General features: G+C 45.6%; 2 protein-coding genes across 9 annotated transcripts in view; both read left to right on the forward strand.

The window, feature by feature from the left end:
* The window catches only part of LOC127568508 (pleckstrin homology domain-containing family G member 1), a 155,109-nt gene extending 143,848 nt beyond the window's left edge, over positions 1 to 11,261 (forward strand). For all 7 annotated transcript variants that reach the window (XM_052012344.1, XM_052012346.1, XM_052012350.1 and 4 more), the window contains 2 exons: positions 2,040 to 3,417; positions 7,116 to 11,261. In XM_052012344.1, coding sequence (XP_051868304.1) covers positions 2,040 to 3,417; positions 7,116 to 8,011 — 2,274 coding nt within the window. In that variant the 3' untranslated portion in view covers positions 8,012 to 11,261. The remainder of the gene's footprint in view (positions 1 to 2,039; positions 3,418 to 7,115) is intronic.
* A 10,184-nt stretch (positions 11,262 to 21,445) lies between these two features.
* The window catches only part of mthfd1l (methylenetetrahydrofolate dehydrogenase (NADP+ dependent) 1 like), a 151,919-nt gene continuing 149,796 nt past the window's right edge, over positions 21,446 to 23,568 (forward strand). For both annotated transcript variants that reach the window (XM_052011374.1, XM_052011375.1), the window contains exon 1: positions 21,446 to 21,695. In XM_052011374.1, coding sequence (XP_051867334.1) covers positions 21,541 to 21,695 — 155 coding nt within the window. In that variant the 5' untranslated portion in view covers positions 21,446 to 21,540. The remainder of the gene's footprint in view (positions 21,696 to 23,568) is intronic.

The following is a 23,568-nucleotide window of genomic DNA, read 5'->3' on the forward strand; positions in this document are numbered from 1 at the left end:
TTTGTCCACCTCAATAAAGCCCATAAACTTTCCCATTCTCCTGTCTGATTTCCCCCATCTATAGTTTAGAAACATAGAAAACCTACAGCACAATTCAGGGCCTTCGGCCCACAAAGTTGTGCCGAACATGTCCCCACCTTAGAAATTACTAGCCCTCTTACCCATAGCCCTCTGTTTTTCAAAGCTCCATGTACCTATCCAAAAGTCTCTTAAAAGACTATCATATCCGCCTCCACCACTGTTGCTGGCAGCCCATTCCACACACTCACCACTCTCTGAGTTAAAAAACTTACCCCTGACGTCTCCTCTATTACTACTCCCCAGCACCTTAAACCTATGTCCTCTTGTAGCAACCGTTTTCAGCCCTGGGGAAAAGCCTCTGACTATCTACATGATCAATGCCTCTCATCATCTTATACACCTCTATCAGGTCACCTCCCATCGTCCGTCGCTCCAAGGAGAAAAGGCCGAGTTCACTCAACTTGTTTTCATAAGGCATGCTCCCCAATCCAGGCAACATACTTGTAAATCTCTTCTGCACCCTTTCTATGGCTTGCACATCCTTCCTGTAGTGAGGTGACCAGAACTAAGCAAGTACTCCAAGTGGGGTCTGACCAGGGTCCTATATAGCTGCAACATTACCTCTCGGCTCCTAAATTCAATTCCATGATTGATGAAGGACAATACACCGTGTGCCTTCTTAACCACAGAGTCAACCTGTGCAGCTGCTTTGAGCGTGCTACGGACTCGGACGCCAAGATCCCTCTGATCCTCCACACTGCCAAGAGTCCTACCATTAATACTATATTCTGCCATCATATTTGACCTACCAAAATGAACCACTTCACACTTAACTGGGTTGAACTCCATCTGCCACTTCTCAGCCCAGCTTTGCATCCTATCTATGTCCTGCTGTAACCTCTGACAGTCCTCCACACTATCCACAACACCTCCGACCTTTGTGTCATCAGCAAACTTATTAATCCATCCCTCCACTTCCTCATCCAGGTCATTTATAAAAATCACAAAGAGTAAGGGTCCCAGAACAGACCCCTGAGGCACACCACTGGTCACCAACCTCCATGCAGAATATGACCCCTCAACAACCACTCTTTGCCTTCTGTGGGCCAGCCAGTTCTGGATCCACAAAGCAATGTCCACTTGGATCCCATGCCTCCTTCTCAATAAGCCTTGGATGGGGTACCTTACCTAGTTTGTCCAGGGGATGTAAAACTAAATGTGTTTGTGAATAGTTGATTTAATCAATCATCCCCCTATGTAGTTTGACTGTATTGAGCACTATTAGATGCTGCCAAAACAGCTCACTGCCCCCAAGACATCTTTGACTATTATTAAATGAAACCTGAAACTCCTGTACTTCACTCATTGATCCTTGCATCAAATAGCATTGAGAACACAGATTTCTTTGCCAGTAGACGGAGACCATTGCTTGGTTACCTTTTTGACACTGCCTTTTTCCCTGTCCTAATCCTGTCCTACATCTCATTTTTTTTTCCCACCTAGTTCCTGATGTACCTTCTGAATAAGCAATCTCTTGCTCCCTTGTCCCCTTTCTCACTGAAGTGCTGACCAGCCAATTTTTCCTTCTGTTAGCTGATCCTTCAAATGGATTTCCCCCTGCACCATCCACGATTTTTCTATATCCAGTTCTTTTCAATTCCCACTCTGTATCATTCCCATCACAAACGCCATCTGCCACAATTCCCCAAGTCCACCCCAGCCACGTCCACCTGTGTGCATATGAACCTGGCCAATCGACCATCCTGCACTTGCTGCAAACTTGAGCACCTCCAGAATCCTGTGTCCTGCATCCTGACTCTTGCCCAGGTCCGTTTTTGCTCCTGGTGGTCCTCTACTTATGATTGGAGAGATGCCTCCCCGTCTTTTAAACCTGTCCTTGATCTTCCCTCAGTTCTAGCCTTTGCCTACAATCAGAGACCTTGCCCTCATCCTCTGCCCCCCGCCCTGGGAATCTGCTCCGGCTCTCCGCTAACCCACGGCTGTTTCTGCTCTTTCAGATCGCGTCCAAATCTCCGGCGAAAGAGAGCCGCCAGTTCTCCGTCCACTCAGTGCGTCAGGGCGCCAAGCCAGCCAGCCTAGCTGTGGGGTGGGACGACTATGCGACCCCGGTGGCGGACAGCGAGCGGTTGAGAACCGAGCGGGCCCGGCCCAGCGCCGGCCGGGTCTCGTTCCCCGGCCCAGCACTGCCCCGCAGGAATGGCGACTACCAGGTGTTTGTGCCGGCTGCCTCGGCGCCCGAGCTGCACTCCACGGTGGTGAGCCCGCTCCACGGCGCGGCTGGCTACCGACATCCAGTCCGGGAGCGCCCGCCAGGGGGCCCGGACCATGGGATCGTCCGGCGGGCCAGCAGCGCCGGGGAGAGCCGCTCGAGCTGCCGAGCCGGGAGCGATGGAGGCCGCCCGTCGGTGGGCCTGCACCGGGCTGAGAGGTCGGAGACACCGGCCGGCGAGCAGGCGACCGGCGGAGCTCAGCCCCTGCGGGCTCCGGAGCAGCAAGACCGAGGCCAAGCGGACACGGGGATCCAGGGCCTGCCCACTGCCGCGGCGTCGCCCAAGCGGGAGCTGCCGGCGTTGGAGTGCGCAGATGGGAGGTTGGCGCCATCCGAGAAGGCCTTCAAGAAGCCCAAGAATGACTGGGAGGCCTGCGGCGACTGGGACAGCTTCCCGGGCCTGGGAATGAGTCTGGATGGCGGCTTCGCCTCGGAGGAGAGCCTGCAGTGCAGCGGCGATGATACCTCGGAGCGCAGCCGGTCGCCGGCCAAGGGTGGGCCGGCCTGGACCGGCAGCTCCTCCAACTCCAACTCGGCGTCACGGGAGTCGGTGCCGGACAAGCTCTCGGAAGAGGTGGACGAGATCTGGAACGACCTGGAGGACTACATCAGGAGGAGTGAGGAGACCAGACGGGACCGGCTGCCCGCCGCCTTCCCCGTCAGCCAGGACGACCTGGGCGCGCTGGGTGGCCGGAGACCCAGGCCGGCGGCTAGTTCGGGCCCGGAGAGCCCCGGGCTCGCGGAAGCGGAGAATAGCAGGCGCGGCAGGCTGAGCACTGCCAGCACCGGGACCGACGGGGGTGAGCCGAGCGGAGAGGCCTCGCCGCTGAGTGCCAGTGCGGCTACCTTCGCAGACTGCGAGGGGCTGGAGGCGGACAGCCCGCTGGGCAGCACAGAGGCCGTCGGCCAAGAGCTGGATCTCGTGGACCGCACCAAACGCAGGGTCTACTACATGGCCCGGCAGTACAGCCAGAAGATCAAGAAGGCCAACCAACTCCTGAAGATGAAGAATGCGGGGGAGCAATCGCCATCCGATCAGCCCAAGAGGAAGTGCAAGGACCTGGCAGCTATCCTGGAGGAAAAGAGACAAGGCGGCACTGCCATTGGTGGGTAGAACCATCTCACGGCTTCATGGCTCCGAGCTGAGCTTCTCCATTCCCCTCGATATCAACATCTCACCTCAAGAACACAAGAAAAAGTAGTAGGCCACTCGGCCCCTCCCCATCTCCTCTGCCCCTGCAACAAAATCATGGCTTCTCTATTACCCCTGTGCTACTTTTCTGCACCATCCTTGTATCCCTTGATTTCCCCAAATATCCAAAAAATTCTATCAAATTCCATCTTGAATATACACAAAAAGCAAGTAAATAGGAGTAGGTAACATTGCCCCTCAAGCCTGCCTCACCATTTAATATTTGTTTAAGATTTACAGTGACTGCATTTGTTTTTTGAAATTCAATATGATCATGGCTGATGTCTCCCAGGCCTACTTTCTTCTGTGCTAATTCCACATAGCCCTCAATTCCCTGATCTTTCAAAAATGTACCTACCTCTTTTAAATACCTTCCAGTGATCTGGGCTCAACAACCTCTTAGGATAGAGAATTTAAGAGATTAACTTCAAGAAATTCTTACTGGTCCTAAATGACCAGGCCATTTTGAGTCTCTGACTCTGCTTCTATACACAGCAACCAATGGAAACATCATCCCTACATCTGCCCCGTCAAGCCCCATAAGAATTTTGATCAGTGCTCGTTCTTCTGAACTCGAGGACATAGGCCCAGTTGCTTACCTCTTCATGTAAAACAAACCCTGACCCTTTCCTAGGAAACAATCTGGTGATCCTTCATCCCACTCCCTCTATCACAAGTGTCTGATTCTGTGGACAGTGAGCAAGAACAGAGCACCATCTCACCAAGCCATGTCGACAATTGCAGTAGGAAATCTTTTCTCTTGTACTTAAATCCTCTGACAATGAAGGCCAACATTCTGTTTGCCTACCCACTGCTTACAGTACCTGCAATGTTCAGTGCTGTGCTCTTTGCCCCACCCACTCCCTTCATCAGGACTACCCCTCTTTTTTCCCCCCAGTTTGTTCATCTCTTCTAAATGTAACCTGGAATAAATTCCAAGCTTGGTCACTTTGCAAGCATGAATCTGTCATGGCACTCAAGTTATTCCCATTTATACTTGTACCATTAATTCACCTCTTGTTATGAATGCTGTGTTCGTCCAGATACAATATTCTATTTTTATCCATTTTTTTCCCCCCTGGTCTGACTCTACACTCTTGCATATGTGATCTCTTCCTGAGACATTTTTTTAAACGTGGTTATCATTTATCAATTTTGTTATTCTGTATTAATGTCTTAACCGTAATTTTCTAAATTACCTTTGACCAGAATCTTTTTCTCCTCCTTCCCCCTACCCCTCCCCCTCAAATCTGCTGCTAGAATGCTCTCAAAAGCCTGTCTCGGCCAACCTCCCACTTCATAACCTCCAACCAAAATCCTGCTGCTCATACCTTCACTCTAATACCTGTTCTGGATTAGGTGCTAGGATCTCTGGAGTGGAGCTTGAATGTGCAACTTTCCCAGCTTGTGTGGGAGTGCAGTCAACTGAGCTGTGGCTCGCATCTAACTGGCACTTAGATCCACCCAGTTTACTTTTAAAGACTGGTGTTATTTCTATTGCCATTCTTTGGGTTTTATGGTGTGTTGTATTCATCAATTCTATGTAATGGAAAGGGAGGGTGTGACCCCATATACTATCAGATCTAACATTTCCTATTGCACACTGTGGCCCTGGGCACCAATCTACATCTAATCACATCTTCAGAGAGGGTGAAATAAAGCAGCATGTGGTGACAATGCTATTCCAAGACTAAGGGGATCCTGTGTAACGATTTTCCAATTGTACTTCTATTGAAAATACCCTGCTTAAATTGGGAGAAGGTGTGTAATTTCTTCTGAAGCTCTTTCTATCAAAGTCGAGTTTATTGTCATGTGCATGAGTACACATGCACAGGTGCAATGAAAAACTTACTTGCAGCAGCATCACAGCACATAGCATCAGATAAGCAGCATTCACAAGAAAAACAATATTATATAATTTTTTTACAAGAAAGAATACAATTAGAACAAAAAAGTCTATTGTATTGCAAAGTGACTTTATCTATAGTGATTTTATTTGTATATGAAATGTAGGCTTTTGTCTGATAGTTGTGAAACTGATCTGTTGTGAGCGCAGACATGAACCCTGACCTTTGTCCAGCTTGCTCGCTGACAGTTGTCACTAAAGGCAGAGAAAATGTGTGTGGCAAAAGCTGTAGCAAAGTTGAAAATTACTGACTCCTTGAAGCATCTAAACCAGGCTGGATAACCAGAACTAACCAACGATAAGCTCTTTTTGACAGAATTTTTGCATAAGAACTTTGAACTGAAAAAAAATAGAAGCAAGAGTAGGCTATTTGGCCCCTTATGCTTTCAGTAAGATCACAGCTATTTTTTTTAAACCACAGCTCCACTTTCCTGCATAGACCTTGTCAGGTTTCTTTGCATCAAGGAGTGGTTAATCCCATTACATTTCTTGGTATTTTAGGCTGTTGTGTCGGTTGTTAATTAGCATCTCTTTGATCCCATTTACTGAGCTGTGTGAGGAGCAGAGTTTATTTTCAGAAGGCATGAAGTAATGTGAGTGATTATAAATCAAACTAGCATGTAATAAATTATGACTCCAGAAGAAGAGCAAGTGGATCACTGCATTAAACGAAGACTTTCTAAACTGTACAAATGACTAAATAATCAGAGAAACAAGGGCTGCAGATGCTGGAATCTTGAAGAAAAACGCGATGATGCTGGAGGAACTCAGCAGGCCAGGCATCATCCATGGAGAAAAGCAGGCTGTCAACGTTTCATGTCAGGATCCTTCACCCTTCCTGAAGAAGGGTCCTGACCCTAAACATTGACCACCTGCTTTTCTCCACGGATGCTGCTCAGCCTGCTGAGTTCCTCCAGCATCATCATGGTTTTTCGTTTTGATTAAAGGATTATACTTGCATTGTTTCTCTAAATTCAGATTAGCACATTTGAATAAGGAAGAAGGAAGGTGAATGTTCCAAATCCACTCATGGATTGAGGGCAAAAGTGAGGCAGATGGAGTTTAATGGAAGGAAATACAAGAGTGTTTTGGAACTAGGAAAGCTTAAACGTGTTGAAAATCCATTAACTCTGGAGAGCCATTGCATCCATCTAAGGGAATGAATTGGAATACGGATCAGGCTAATCGTTTTTAATAGCCCTGCAAATTTTTCAGTGGAACTGAAAGTATTCTGAAGTTTAACAGACTTGGTAAGCTTCAAGGAGACATAAGACGGTAGATGCTGGAATCTCGAGCAACAGACAAGATGCTGGAGGAGATGCTAGAGTCCAGATGAAGGGTCTTGACCCGAAACCTCAGCTGTCCATTTCTCTCCATAGATGCTGCCTGACCCGTTCCTCCAGCATTTTGTCTGTTGCTCCAGATTCCAGCATCTGCGGTCTCTTGTTGCCTCCAAGATGCTGGAGGAATTCGGTGAGTCAGGCAGCATCTGTGGAGGGAATGGACACCACGTTTTGGGTCAAGACCCTTTATCTGGACTTCTATATATTTCCCTCCACAGAGGCTGCCTGGCCCACTGAGTTTTTCCAGTAGTTTGTAAACTTCGAAGGGAGAATGCAACATGTTCTGTCATTTCACTTTCAGTGTATAATTTATAAAGTGAAGCTGACTTCTGTTTCACAATTTCCCCCTTTCTGTTCTTTCAGGAGCTCGGATTGCCGAATACTCCCAGCTGTACGACCAGCTCATGTTCCGAGAAACTCCCCCCAGGTCGTCGGCATCGACGGACAGCGAGGTGTGGTCGCGGGGTTCACCCCAGGGGCTGCTGTCCGCCTGCAGCTCCCACGGGCGCAGCCTGGACGCGGAGGACTGGCTGCTCCACTCCACCTACAGCAACGGGGAGCTGGCGGACTTCGTGGCCTGGCCAGACATCCAGGAGCTGGCAGCCAAGTACTCCTCGCCGGCGGCCGGGGCGCGGCTGCAGGCCCAGGGAAGGTTGGCCGGTTCGTCCCCCTCGGTGGCGGCCGACCGCCCCCCAGAGCAGCGCTGGAGCACCCTGGTCACGCCGCCCAACGGGACGGGTGGCCCGACGCTGGGGCGCAAGGAGGGTGGGGCGCGGGGTGTGTCGCTGTCCTCCCCCTCTGTGGCGGCCGACTGCGGCGGCGAGGCCGGGCAGCCCGAGCTGACCCTGCGGGACCCGCAGCGGGTGGTGCTGGTGGGTGGGACGCCGGCGCTGGACGCCCGCTCGGCGACCCGCAACTACCTGGCCAACTTCAACGACACGGGCGAGGACGACGAGGACTACGTGGAGATCCGCTCCGAGGACGAGGACTACGAGGAGCTAGACGAGGGCAGCCTGGCCGCCGACACCGTCCTGCCCGCCGGCGGCACCGCGCTGGAGCCCGGGCTGCACCCACCCGGTGGCACCTCCTGCACCCCGCCAGCGGACAGCAGTGCCAGCGTGCCCGGCTCCCTGGCTGCCCTGGCCGAGCCTGACCAGCTGAGCCACTACCTCTGGCGGGAGCCCTCCCCCGGCCAGCAGAACATCGTACAGACGCTGCGGGACAAGTTCCAGTGCCTCAGCTCCAGCAGCTTCGCCTAGTGGGCAGGCTGGGCTGGAGAAAGATCAAAGGGAAACTGGACCTGTATTGACTCAGCTCTGATAGATCTCTGGTTTGCACTCCCTGATCGAGTCATAGTGTCAAGTAGTATCTAGATTCGGGGAAGGTGCAAGTTTATCACACAAAAAAAACAATGCAAGTAAATGTTTACTTTTGTACATATAGGGAATCACTGGCAGAATCGTGAGCAAAAGTCGCAACTGCAGTGCAAAATACAGTGGGAGTCGTGGGTGGTGTTAAGTGCCTCTTGCGATGGGAATGAGTGGTGGTAGTGGTCGCGGCCGGTTCTGGCACGGAACTGGTAACTGTTCCCTCCTAATGTACTGGTCTTGCGTTCACTATCTCACGGCACACTTGGGTGTGTTGGTAGGGAGGAACGAATAGTCGCATCCTCAGGAGTCCCAGTCTCTGCCACCCCTGCTGCACCCCCCCCCCCCCCCCCCAGACTGAGAGTATAATTGATCTAGTTGCACAAAATGAGTGGATAATTTATTTGGGACTTGTTTTGGTCCCACTCGCCATGTTTTGAGACTGGTGTGAGACCACTGAAATTGAGGAATGCACAATAATGGCAATTGGTTTGGTGGAGGGGAAATATCTTGTGTGGGAGGTGCAAAGTGTGGAATAAATCCAGATTGAGGAAGGAGGTCCACACCTGACTGTTACCTGTCATTTCCACCAGATCTGCTGTAGGGTAATAAAAACGGACAATTCTGGAAGTACTTAACAGTTTGAGCAGCATCTGTGAAGAGAATGGCAACTGATGTTCACGTGGATGACTGTTGATCTGAAACATGACTGTTTCTCTCTCCACAGATGTTCAACCAGCATTTTTTTTTAAATTTCAGATTTCCACCATCTGCAGTTTCTTGCTTTTCAAGAATGTCTGAGTGGTCCTGCCACTCATGAGAGCAGCTGAGTTCACTGAACAGAGCTTCATGTGGTTGATAAACCAGTTGGAAAACAACCTAGCTTCATATTTAAACCTGAACCACTAGCCATCCCATATAGTTATTGCTATGCACTTGCCTAAATCTTATCTTTAATCCCATCAACCCCACCCTTGATTATTGTCTCCAGAATATGAGGACTCTAATGCCAAAATACTAATAATGCAAGCCTCCAGTTATCTCCAACTCACTTGTGCTAGCAATCATTCTGTCTTGCTAACTTGAACTCTTGAGCATTCCAAAGTCCCCATTATTTAATCATTTTTAAATGGATGGCAGCACTTCTGCTGGCCAGGAATAAGCAGAATGTAATTTAAACAATGTTTTGTGACGTTGGGTGGAGAGAGCCTAATGATGAATTGAGAGGGGTGGTATTCCTGAAGCAGGGATGTTGGTATCTGTTGGCAAATTGGCATCTACCTTGTGGTCAGGACTGTCATTTGGATGTGAGCAATTGTTGCATATTGGAACAGGGTCAACTGGTTAGAGGAGGCACAACACAATGCAGGTGATGTTACCTTTTTGGAGGTTTAAGGGAATACATCATTTATAAGCCAACACCATAGTACATTTTGAAATCAGCTTCCGTTCCAGACCAAGAGATTCATTTGTGTACCTTTGATTTGACATGTACCTCACTACTTCCTGTAAGAACATTATGGAAAGATGGTAGCTGTTCCAATTTAAAGAACTGACCTATTAGTCTGTCTTTTCCTGTATGGTCCATTTGATGACCAGGTGTGTGGGTATGGAACTCGTCCCCACTCCTCCTCTCTCTGACAGTCCATCCATTTACATTCAGATCCCTGGTAGATGAAATATTGCTGATGGTGCAATCCCTCAGATTAATCGTTCACTGTAATTAGTCCATATCAATGCTTAGTGAAGGATATAGTTTAGAATCATTCATTATCAGTCCAAAAGTGGTCTCCACCTTTTTTCTGTTCCATGGAAGTGCTGAAAACCAATAATTTATGCATGTTCACAATAAAGATCGTTGAATTGAGATTGAACACGTACCAATTTTAAGCTTGGCATTCGAGCCACCAAGCCTCGTATGAAATTGGGAAGAATTAAAATGTTCAGACCCAGCATCTGATCATCAAGAGCCCACTGTTTGGAAATATTATCCCCACAGAGTTGTGTTTCTGTTTGTCTTCATATTATTTGTTTGATTGAATGATTGAAGGGTGGGGATATTCGTCACTCATTTATCAGCTCTGGTTTATTGATGAGCAGTGGTGTTGGGGATGCTTTGAGGCAGGGCCACAAAGCTGTCCAAGAGGATGGTATGGACGGGCACAAGCTTGAGCTTCAATGCACAAAATACACCCACTTAGTCTATGCGCTCTTGGGATATGGCTCTGCTTCATATAACTATGCAATATGACTCCCATGTTTGGTTTCTGTTGCATAGTTGCATTTTCTTCATCTTTATAGAAAATCAGACAGACAAATTGTGATTTTTCTTTTTCCCCCGAGCAAAAGACATTGCTTTTTATTTTAAGCAATAATGAAATGCACTTGTGTGAGATTTCACTGACTTCTAATTGTAAAAATCAGTAGATGGGAACAGTCTTCACAAAGTTTAAAGCTTGTAAATTTCATAAGTATATTTTTAAAATAACAATAGGTCAATATTTTATTGTAATGCTCCTTTATTGGAGGTTTGCTGTAGTTTAATGTGTTAATTCAAGAATCATTGAACTGGAGAGATGAGATCCTGGTGATGTATTTCAGAGAAACTATCAGGATTTCTCATTACCTGTTTAATTCTGTCATTCCATCAGAAGCTAAGCTGTACAAAGCGCATTGCCAAGAATCTATCTTCAATAGTAAGAGATCATTGGCCAAGTTCACTTGCAGTTCTGACATTTGGTACGTGGGGTACATTTGTCAGTTGTTCAAACTGAAGTGATTGTTGAGTTGACCAACTTGTTAATTAAAAAAAATGAAGTTATCTATCTCAAAGACTGCGGTTCTCATATCTTATCCTATGGATGAGAATTTGAGCTGGAAGTGACTTCCAAGAACAAATTTGCACTTTTTATGGTTATTTTGTAAAACAAAATGAATGTTGAACATGTAGCAAAATGATGAAAAAAATGACGCTTGCTTTATTAATTTTACTATGCTCAAAACATTGAGCCTAATGCATGCCAAATCGCCAGGAATAGTTTGAACATTTCATGTTTTTTTTAAAAAAGTGAATGTGTTTTCTGTGTGGAGGGATGCAGGGCTGTACAGAAATAAACTGTTTGAAATAAATAATTGAATCATTTGATTTTTTTTTGTTGAAGTTTTTGTTTTCCAAAGTTATGGAGAAGGTGAAGTAGGCAAGAATCCATTACTATATAGCAAATTTGGAAGCAAAATTCATCAAAGTTTAGCAAAAGTCCGACTGCCATGACATTTTCCACAGTGACCACTAGGAGGTCTTTCTAATTTTTTTAAATAAAAGAACAATTTGGCAAAAAGATGAGAAGCTCTCTCTATCATGTCACCTTGTGGTTGGAGCATCCTGAGACCAGCAGCCGCTGATGGAGTAATAAGGGTCTTGTGACCCAGGCTATTGAAAGTGGGCAACTTCCCTCCAGTCCTGCAGACTCTGGAGGGGTCAGTGACAGAAATGACTCTTAGGTTTAACTTCTGTGCGAGTGACTTTTTGGAAACTTTATTGCTCAAAGAAGAGCTTGAGAAGACCACTTAGCCCTGCAAGAATGATGCTGATTATCAATGTCTAGCATGAAACCCAGGGCAGTAACTATGAACAAGGAGTTTTTTTTTTAACATGTGCACGTGGTAAAGCATTCGTGGTTGATTTAGAAGATAACATAATTTTCAAATGCAATTGTTCAAAGAGGTGCATAAAAGGTCTAATCCCTCCCTTACAAATAAATGCAGACAATGGTTGCTGCCTAGGCAATGGTCACACAAGCTTGCCGAGGACTAATCAAATTCTATAAGTAAACCATCTGTGTTGAGATACCCAAATGTTCATCTGCCACTATTAATGTGATTAAATGTCATGCAGAGCCAGTGGAAACAAAGGTAAAAGTTAAGTGCTTGCCTCGCATTGTATTTTGAGGCTGGACCGTACAAAACTAAATTAGGGTTGCTTGGATTGAATAGGTTTGGGTGGTGGAATCCATGATTTAACACAGCATTTCGCAAAGGCTATCCAAAGTTAGTCCTGAACTACTTGGTCTGTTTCTTTCGGCTGCTCCCACGGCAAACAGGAAAGGGAATCTCGCTGCTCCAGATCATAACTGTGTCAAGGACATGTAAAGCTTCCCTCTTGGGCCAGGTAACTTAGGACAGTCATTTTCTTTTGTTCTTTGGCTAGTAGAATAAAATATTTTATAGGCAGGAGGAGCCCAATTGGTTCACTGTTCTTTATGCTGATCATTTGGACAGCACAGTGATGTAGCAGGTAGAGTTACTACCTCCCAGCTCCAATGACCTGGCTTCAATCCTAACCTCTAGTGATGTCTGTATGGAGTTTGCATACATTCCTTGTGACTGCATGGGTTTCCTCCTACATCCCAATGATGTGTGGGTTGGTAGGTTAATTGGCCACTAAATTGCCCATAGTGTGTAGGGAAGTAATAGAATCTGGGGGGAATTGATGGGAATATGAGGAGAATAAAGAACTGGGATCAATGTAGGATTAGTATAAATGGGTAAGTCAATATGGGTTTGGTGGGCTGAAGGGCCAGTTTTCATGCTATACGACTTTGATTCCATGACTACAATTAATCCTTCTTTCCCCATCGTCCTGCACTTTTTCCCTTTTCAACTATGCTCTTTATTCCAACTTAAGTGGTTGAATCTGATGCCACAATGGTGTTGAGCCAATGCATTTGCAATCACATACCATGCAGAAAAAAATCTCATTCTCTCCCCTCTGGTTTCTTTGACAATATTGTGGTGTTCTGCTGACGGAAGCTTCTTTTTGTTGCTGTGCAGTTGATGTGCTTTGCAACTGTGAACACCTCCATTAAATTATTCCTTAATCTTTTCCCAAAAGCTGCAGATGCCAGAAATCAGAAATAAAATGGAGAATGCTTGAAATGTTCAGCAGGTCAGGCAGCATCTGTGGAGAGAGAGAAAGAGTTAACATTTACAGTTGATGCCATTTCATGCAAACTCTCTGCTCGGATGCAAAGTGCTGAAGAAAGATCATTGACCTGAGCCATTAACTTTGTTTCCCTCTCTATAGGTGTTGCCTGACCTGAGTATTTGCAGCATTTTTAAAAATTTTATTCCTTTGCTCTCCTTCAATTAGAGAAGACTAATGCCAGACCTTCCAACGGCCAATTCAACTTCGACAGAAACCTTCAAAATGTCATAAATACATAACCAGCTTCAAGTCTTTTGCATTCCTCTGTGCAATACTGTTTGAGAAATTAGCAGGAGAGGAAAAATATAATGGGAAATTCAGAAAGCAATGCTCCCTATTCCAGACACTGCTCCTGTGCCATTACTTGCCGCTATTGAGCTCCTGCTCAGATAAAATGTGAAGTTGTATTTCAAGATACATGGATATAGCTTGCAAGGATCATTTCCTTTGTCAATCCATAGCAGCCCATGAACTAAATGGATTGCTGGACTGTTTTGGAAATGGTTAAGTCACCCACGGCGAACACATAATTGGCAGATTTCCTTCCCCGAATGGCATTTGTGAAAGCCCATATCTCTTGAGACAACCCAATAGATTTATGGATGCTGTTAATGATGCTGGCTTTTATTTCACCTTTAATTCAAATCCAAGCAGTTAATTAAAAGACAATGGCTCAGGATCATTAATTCAGGTCTCTGTGCTATTAGTCCAGTAATATCACCATTGTGCTACACCCGTTTCATGTGACCAATTGAGGGCAGCATTATGAGAGGAAAAGTTGCCATTCTCCAACTCAAAATGGAATATGGGTGATAAAGAGGGCTACAACAACTACAACTGCCCCATTTGTAAAAATGCACACACTTTGAACATATGTTGAGTTTGTATTCTGATCAGCTGGTGGGTTAGGATGAAGGCATCTTTCCAAGCAAGCTGATCTCATCCACTTACAAAGGCAGTATCTCCCAATGTAACTAGGTAGCTCTCAAATGGAATGTGTTCAAGCTACCCTGTAGTCATCCTTTGCCACTGCACGTGCAAAAAAAAGGTACCAAATCTGTGCTCTTTGTCCAGCTCTCTCCAAAGCTATTTAGCTTTTATTTTCAGCTTTAACGTAGGATGAGAAGTTGGCCATTCAGCTCCTCAAATCCCACCATTCAATCAGATCATTGATGATCCATACGTCAACTCTATTAAGTTATCCCTTGAAACCCTTAACCAACCTAAATATCAATCTTAACCTTGAAGATGCTTCCTGATTTCTCTCTTGAATGATCTCGCTCCAGCTCTTGTTCTGTCATTCCCCTGTTGACTGAATAATTTCTCTGGACCTTGTCTATCAAATCTTTTTGTAATTTAAAGATGCCTATTGAATCATACTTCAATCTTCTAAATTCAAGGGAATACAACTGTCTTCCAAGTATAATCTTTTAAATCTTAGAATTGTTCAGATGAATCATTACAGCAACAAAACCAACTTATTCTCCTGTAGTGTGGTGGCTTAGACTCCATATAATTCTAGGCAGGACCAGGCCTCTGTACAACTGAAGACCTGTTTCCTTGCTTTTGATTGGAGATTATTCCTGACCTCACGACATTCCAAGTTTAACTTGCAAAATGGATACACTGACCAAAGATCATTTTCCCATTTTTTCCCCCATTGATTGCTGGATTGCATTTATTCAGATTAAAAAGTCACTCCATGATCCTGTCAGCTAATCAACTACTGCTTCCAATTCGGAAACAGTTTCTTGATGGTAGCCAATTAGGGATGTCTCGAGGACTTTATAAATGTTCTCTTTGTAACCACCAGGTTTTTTTTGCATCAACGATACTGTTGCTAGAAAAATGGTCAACGGATAGTAGTCTTGATGCTGAACCATTCCGTGGTTCAAGCCCACTCCGGAAACTTGAGCACATGCTCCAGGCTGAATTGTAGAAGTACTTGGGAAATACTCCTCCATTGTAGGTGCAATCTTTTTATTTGTGAAACAAAGACTCTCTTCGTGTTACTAGATGGGGGGGGGAAAGATCTCAACGCTCTATCAAAGTGCAGTATTGTGGCCAATATTTATCATTCATTTGATATCACCAAAAGAAAATTTTTGTTATTATAACAAGAGAACAATGTACAGTTTGGTAGTTCTACATTACAACTGTGAATACAATTTTTACATATTCATTGAAAGGATGTGGAGATGTAATGATTATTATTAATTGATGTTGAAGGGAATGTATTGTTAGGGTATTTCAGAGGCTGTTAAGAATCAACTACATGGCTATTAGTCTGGATTTACCTGAAGGTCAGACCAGTAAAGGTGGAAAATTTTCTAATTTAGTTCTTTACAGTCAGAAACAGGAGAATTTATAATATGAAACAAAGAAATGTCAAGTTAAACTAGTACTTGTGTTCTCTTGCAGGAAGACAGAACCAAAGTCCCAGTAATGTTAGGGAACCAGGAATCTAATGGAAAGGAGGAATCAGAGGAAATTAGTATTAGTTTTTTTTGAAAAGTGATGCTGGAGAAATTAATGGGACTGAAAGCCAATAAATCCCCAGGGCCTGATGATCTGTATGCCAATGATTTATTAAAAGAGGTAGTCATGGAAACGGTGGATAGGATACATTTGTTGTCATTGTCCAAATTTAATGCATTGTGGAACAGCTCCTGTGGATTGGAGGTTGATAATATAAGGAGCGAGAGAGAAAATGGGGAAATACAGACCTTTTAACCCATAACATTAGTGGTAGAGAAAATGCTCAATTCTATTATAAAGGATGTGATAACACGACACTTAGAAAATCTTTACAAGATTCGGCAAAGTCGACATGGACTTATGAAAGGAAAAAATCCAGAATGAACTTATTGGAGTTTTTTTTAAAGGATAAAACTTGTAGAATTGGTAAGGAAGATTTTGTGGATGTATTTTGATTTTCAGAGGACCTTTGATAAAATACCACATAGGAGATTAGTGTACAAAATTAAAGTACACAGCTTTGGGAGTAATGTACTGGCCTTGATTGAAAATTGTTGATGAATAGGAAGCAATAAGAATAAATGGATCTTCAGGGTGGCAGGTGGTGTTTGAGACCAACTATTTAAAATATACCCCCAATGATTTGGTTGAATACAGTATTTCTAAGTTTACTAATGACATACTGTGAGATTGAGTTTTGAGGAGGATGCAAAGAGGTATCAAAGTGATTTAGATAAGTTGAGTAAGTGGACAAGTATAGAAGCAATATGAAGTAGATAAATGCAAAGTTATCCACTTTGGAGGGGAAAAAAAACGAAGGCAGAGTATTATTTAAATGGTGATAAATTCTGAAATATTGATGCACTTGGGTGTCCTTGTACAGCAATCACTGAAAACTAAGCTGTTGAGATGGCTAATAGTTTGTTTACCTTCATTGAAAGTGATTTTGAGTACAAGAGCAAGGATGTCTTACCACAATTATATGGTGCCTTAGTGAGAGACCACCTGGAGTATTGTGTGCAGAAAAGACGAATGTGCTGTTAGAGGAAATAGAGCAAAGGTTACCCAGACCAATCCCTGGAAAGGCAAAACTGTGAGCACAGATTGGGTTGGCTTGACTTGTAGTCAGTGGAGCTTAGAGGAATGAAAAGAAAATTCACCGAAACGTGTAAAATTCTGACTAGGTTAGACAGATGGATCCAGGGAAATAGAACAAGGCATCATGATTTTAGGACTGATGTTACGGACTAGGTTACTATTAGTGAATGTCCCTTTAAGATAGAGCAAAATGGTGTGTGTGTGTGTGTGTGTGTGTTTGTGGCATGCTTAGGTCAACAAAAGATAAAGGACGGAATGGCGTTGTAGAAGAAGTCAGAAGAAGTCAGTCTGAAGAGAGAGAAGAGAGCGAGAGACACCAGCCTGCTAGTTTCTCTATCGATGGATAAGAAACAATAACTGTGTCTGTCACTACAATCCACGTATGGAAATTGTGAGTAATCCGGTGGAGTTCACTTTGTTGCTGACCTGTAGAGGGAAACAGGTATTTATGTGGACGGCCACGATTCGGATGCTTTTCGGGGTGAGGAAGTCACTACTGAGTAAACACTGAGGTGTCGTTTGGGTTCCATCGTGGAACAGTTGGATTTCGTAACTACTCTCTATTGTCTCTCTACATCTACGTCTTGTCTTCAGTCAATGGTGGTTTTGAAGAAGCCTTTGCTCACGTTTCACCTTACAGCTTGCTGAACTGAACTTTAAGAACCATTCCTCGACGTGGAGTTTGGGAATTTGCCACACACACACTATGAGTTTAATTTTTGGGGGTAATGTTTAAGATTTTAACATTATTACTTTTACCATTCTAACATTTTTACTTTTATTTTTCTTATTATTATAAGTAGTTATTAATAAGGTCGTTTTTAACACTGAATCATGACCCAGTGTGTTTCTGTTGTTATTGGTTTGTAACACTGAGATGAGGAGAAATTTTTTTCATGGAGAGGGTAATGAACCTGTGGAATTATTTCCAAACTACTGAATGTATTCAAGAAGAAGGTAATTAGATTTCTCAATGCAAAGGCCATTAAGGGGGATGGAGAGAGAGCATGAATATGGTATTGAGATAAACGATCAGTTATGATTGTATTGAATGATGGAGTAGTCATGAAGGCCTCTTTCTGTATACTAATTACGTTTTGCAGCAGTCTGGCAGACTCAAAGGTCACCAAAACAGATAGTAGCTTTTTATTCCAGATTCATTTATTAATATAATTTAAATTTTCTTGCTGCCATGTGCAAATTTAAATCTTGCCCCTGAATCAGTAGTTCTGGGTTACTAGTCCATCATTTAATAAATTATCCTTAAATACCCACTAAGTGTTTTATTCATATTTGGGATATTCAAGCTGTGATAGGCTCTGTATAAATACAGCTCAAACAACATTGTGATAAAAATACAAAATTAGTGCATAATATTGCACTGGAATTGGAAAACGTATCAGTAAGTAAATGGCTCAGTAAGTAAAAATGATTAGTTACAAAGGAAGGTGTCTGAGACAATTTACTGATGATACATGATGATTATAATAAGACTTAAGTCTTTTTAGCTCGCTGCGAGTTAACAAGTCCCCTTGAATGTAGCAAGAATTCACCATTGTTAAAGTGTAGAAAAGATTTACAAGGATGCTGCTAGGACATGAGGGACTGAGTTATACGGAGAGGTTGGACAGGCTACGACTTTATTCCTTAAAGCGTAGGAGACTGAGAGGTGATCTTACAGAGGTGTATAAAATCATGAGGGGCATAGATAGGGTGAATGCACTCAGTCTTTTCCCTCACAGCTGGGGAATCAAAAACTAGAGGGCATAGGTTTAAGGTGAGAAGGGAAAGATTTAGGAGGAATTTGAGGGGCAACTTTTTTTACACAAAGGAATCAACCGCGAGAGGAAGTGGGGTTGAGGCAAGTACAATAGCAACTTTCAAAAGACAGGTGGACAGGTACGTGGATTGGAAAGGTTTAGAAAATTGTGGGCCAAATGGCCTCATTATAGGAAGGACGTGGAAGCGCTGAAAAGGGTACAGAGGAGATTTACCAGGATGCTGCCTGGTTTAGAGAGTATGCATTATGAGGAGAGACTAAGGGAGCTCGGGCTTTACTCTTTGGAGAGAAGGAGGATGAGAGGAGACATGATAGAGGTATACAAAATATTAAGAGGAATAGATAGACTGGACAGCCAGCGCCTCTTTCCCAGGGCACCAATGCTCAATACAAGAGGGCATGGCTTTAAAGTAATGGGTGGGAAGTAAAAGGGAGATATCAGAGGGAGGTTTTTTACCCAGAGAGTGGTTGGGGCATGGAATGCGCTGCCTGGGGTGGTGGTAGAGGCAGGTACATTGGTCAAGTTCAAGAGATTGCTAGATAAGCATATGGAGGAATTTAAAATAGAGGGATATGTGGGAGGAAGGGGTTAGGTAGTCTTAGGTGAGGTTTAAAGGTCGGCACAACATTGTGGGCCGAAGCGCCTGTATTGTGCTGTACTGTCCTATGATTCTAAGTACTGGCAAATGGGACTAGCTTGGATGGGGTATCCTGGTCAGCAAGGACCAGTTGGGCCGAAGGGCTGGTTTCCATGCTGTATGACTCCATGACTTTCACACTTAAGTGCTCTGTGCTGCAGGACCATCTAAATCTATTGGTTGAGATTTGGAAGGGAAAGAAGATGGTTTTAGTTGAGGTGGAGACTGACCTTTAAGATGTCAGGAAGCACTAGGTTGAGGATGAGGCTGGAGAGAACCGACAGAGTGCTTCCACCATCATGAAGTGCTTTGAGAGGTTGGTCATGGCACGCATCAACTCCAGCCTCCCAGGCAAACTTGACCCACTGCAATTCACCTATCACCGAAACAGGTCAACAGCGGATGCCATCTCCCTGGCCCTACACTCAGCTCTGGAGCATCTGGACAGTAACAACACCTACGATGGACTATTGTTTATTGACTACAGCTCTGCCTTAACAACACAATAATCCCAAGCAAACGTCACCGAACTCCGAGACCTAGGACTCTACCTCCCTCTGTAACTGGATCCTTGACTTTCTAACCAACAGACCTCAATCAGTGAGGATAGGCAGCGATACCTCCAGCACGATTATCCTCAACAGTGGTGCCCCACAAGGCTGCGTCCTCAGCCCTCTACTCCCTATACACTCATGACTGTGTGGCCAGATTCTGCTCTAACTCCATCTACAAGTTTGCAGATGATACCACCGTTGTAAGCCATATCTTCCAGCAATGGGTCGGAGTACAGGAAGGAGATAGAGAGCTTAGTGGAATGGTGTCATGACAACAACATTTCCCTCAATGTCAACAAAACAAAAGAGCTGGTCATTGACTTCAGGAAATGGGGCGGTGTACATGTACCTGTCTACATCAATGGCGCTGAGGTCGAGAGGGTTGACAGCTTCAAGTTCCTGGGAGTGAACATCACCAACAGCCTGTCCTGGTCAAATCATGTAGCTACCACGGCCAAGAAAGCTCACCAGCACCTCTACTTCCTCAGGAGGCTAAAGGAATTCGGTTTGTCCCCTTTGACTCTCACCAACTTTTATCGATGCACCACAGAAAGCATCCTATCTGGATGCATCACGGCTTGGTATGGCAACTGCTCTGCCCAGGACCGCAAGAAACTGCAGAGAGTTGTGGACACAGCCCAGCGCATCATGGACACCAGCCTCCCCTCCCTGGACTCTGTCTTTACCTCTCGCTGTCTTGGTGAAGCAGCCAATGTATTCGAAGACCCTACCCACCCAGATCATTCTCTCTTCTCTCCTTTTCCATCAGGTAGAGGATACAAGAGCCCGAGGGCGTGTACCACCAGACCTAAGGACAGCTTCTACCCCACTGCAATAAGACTATTGAACGGTTCCTTATAGGATGAGATGGACTCTGACCTCATGATCTACCTTGTTGTGACCTTGCACCTTATTGCACTGCACTTCCTCTGTAGCTGTGACACTTTAGTCTGTACTGTTATTGTTTTTACCTGTACTACATCAATGTAACTGCACTGTGTAATGAATTGACCTGTACGACGGGTATGTGGTTTGTAAAACAAGTTTTTCACTGTACCTCGGTACAAGTGACAATAATAAACCAATACCAATTTAATTCAGAGCTTTATTGACAGTCTTGTTAACCAATGAACTGGATGGGGTGCGCGTACGGGCTCACAGCAAGCAATCAACAGTTTAATTAACAACATCAAAGAACAGAGGAAACTGAAAGACATTACACATCTCTCCATCTAATTTGGGTGCTATCACCAGGAATGCAGGGAGAAGAGAGAATTTCATGCTTTAATTCGGTCTCGGTCACCAGGCTTACTTGACAGAGGAATTAACCAAATCATGCCCCATTCTATCTGGGGATAGCATTGTCACTTTACACATTGCTCATGAATAGATAATACTGAATCATAGCAGCTACTTCAGAGACACAAGAGAGACTCCAGATGCTGGAAATCTGGAGCAACACACACAAAATGCCGGAAGAACTCAGTGGATCAGACAGCATCTATGGAGGGAGACGTTTCGGGCCGAGACCCTTCATCAGGACTGCCCGAAACATCGACTGTTCATTTCCCTCCATTGATGCTGCCTGACCCGCTGAGTTCCTCCAGCAATTAGTGTGAGTGTGTAACTACTTCAGTTATTCAAACACTGACCTCAAAATAGCTGGCCTTGGAATCGGCTGCGGACTACCGTCCTTTATGCGGGTTGGGATGGGCGCCGACCCTTTCACAAGAGTTGGTCTTGGCGCCCGGGCGAGAGACCACCGCTGAGCAGCGGGAGGAAGAGAGTGGCTTTGGCGCGGCGGCCGGACACGTTCCCTTTAAGAGGGCGGGGCTAAAGGCGGATTGGCGCTGAGGGTTCGCCGCAGTTTTTGTTTCACCGCCCGGGCCATGTGGACGCTGCTGGTGAGGAGTTGTTCCCGGCTGCCGGCCGGGGTCCGGGGCCGCGCTCACCGCTTAACGGCCCTCGGGACCGAGGATGGGACCGTGGAGGCGCCGGCAACCGGCCGCCAGTTCCCCTGCACCGACGTGATGAGGAGCATCAGGTAAAGGGGAACCCGGGCTGGGAGTCTACAGGGGTTCGGGCTGGGGCATGGGCTACACTTGTATTTTTGTAGCATTTTTCGCGTCCCATTGGGAAGAATTCACCCTAGCTTTTCACAGCCCGTGTGGTACTTTTTCCACTGTCTACACGCTAATATAAAATAGGAAATGGGGCAGCCGGTTTGGGCACAGGAAGTTCTGAAGGGACGCGTCGACAATCGGGTAATGATGGCTGAGGATACATCTGGTTCTGGACCCTAGTGGTGAAGAGATGAGAAATTGCTTCTGGCTGAGAGTGGAGGTGTCCACGGTTTTGGGGGTTAATGAGGTTTGGGGAGAGGAGAACAAAGGGATGCATGCTGGAGAAGAGGGATTAAACAGGATACACAAGAGACTGCAGGTACTGGAGTCTGGAGCAAAAAGACAAACTGCTGGAGGAAGTCCGTGGGCGCAGACAGCATCCGTGGAGGCAAAGGGACGCTTCATCAACGTTGAAGTGTAGGGGGAAGATCCTGATGATAAAGAGGGAGGGGTGGAAAAGGGCTGGTAGGTGGAACCAGGTGAGGAGGGGATGATGGGCAGATGGTGGTGGGGAAGGTGGAAACAGGTTGGTGGGTGATAGGTGGAAACAGATAAGGGCAGAATTGGGATGGAGCAAGGTGGTAGGGTGGGGGGAATGGGTAGATAGAAACAGGGACTGGAAGGTGATGTGGAACCAGATAAGGAAGGGCTGATGGGAGATAGGAAGGGTAGGCCAAGGGCAAAGAAACCCAGGTGGATGGTTGTGTGGATGATGGGGGGGGGGGGGGGTGGGTAACAGGTGGCGGGGATGGGGGAGGAGGAGAAATGGGAAAGGTGACCAAAGGGAGAGAGAACCTAGGTGGACCAGTAGGAGTGGGGAAAGGCTCACAGGTGGTGTGCATTACCTGAAATTGGAAAATTCAATGTTTATGCTATTGGGTTGTAAACTACCCAAGGGGAACATGAAGTCTTGTTCTTCTAATCTGTTTTTAGTCTTGCTGTGGCAGTGAAGGAGGCTGAGGACAGACGGGTCAGTGTGGGAATGGAGAGCAGTGTTAAAATGACATGCAACCAGAAGCTGGAGATGGCCATTGTGGACAGAGCATAGGTGCTCTGCAAAACAGTCACCTAGTCTATGCTTGGTCTTGCCAGTCCATCATTTCCTCCCTTATCTGGTTCCACTTATCACCTTGCAGGCAGTCTCTGTTGCTACTTGCCCCCTCTCCTCTCCTCTTTTCTCTTCCCCTACCCCTGGCTCCACGCAACTTTTTTTCCCCCTTTATCTGTACCACCTACCAGCCTCTGCTTAGAGACTCCCCCTCCCCCACCTGGATTCATCTGCCCATCATCACCCACCTCACCTGGCTCCACCTATCACCTACCAGCCCCCTACTTTGCCCCTTCCTCTCTTTATACCGGCTATCTTCTCTCTACACTCTCAGTCCTGATGCAGGGTCTCAACCTGAAACGTCGACCATCCCTTTGCTCCTTGACCAGCTGAGTTCCTCCAGCAGTTTCCTGATTTTAAAAAAAAAAGGAAGGAAAGAGAGGATTGGTATCAGGTGAGGTTGAGTTGTCTGCTAGGGAGCTGGAGTCACCATCGGATGGAGGGAGTTGTCCATGGGTGTGGGTGGGTGGTGGCAGAGTCATCTGCATGGTGTTGTACTGTGGAGTGTGGGTGCAGGTTAAACAAAGTTGAGTGAAGGGAGCCCACTGTTTATTTCCCATCCATTTTTGCCCCTGTGATTCTGGAGCTACTTATTGTCTTGAAGTACTGCAGATCTTACTGGGTTTTGGTTACCTGTGTTTGGACCCAGTGATGCTGGAGCAACCATGTATTGACACTGGAGAGAC

This window comes from Pristis pectinata, chromosome 3 (genome assembly GCF_009764475.1).
Source record: "Pristis pectinata isolate sPriPec2 chromosome 3, sPriPec2.1.pri, whole genome shotgun sequence".
Taxonomy (NCBI): Eukaryota; Metazoa; Chordata; class Chondrichthyes; order Rhinopristiformes; family Pristidae; genus Pristis; species Pristis pectinata.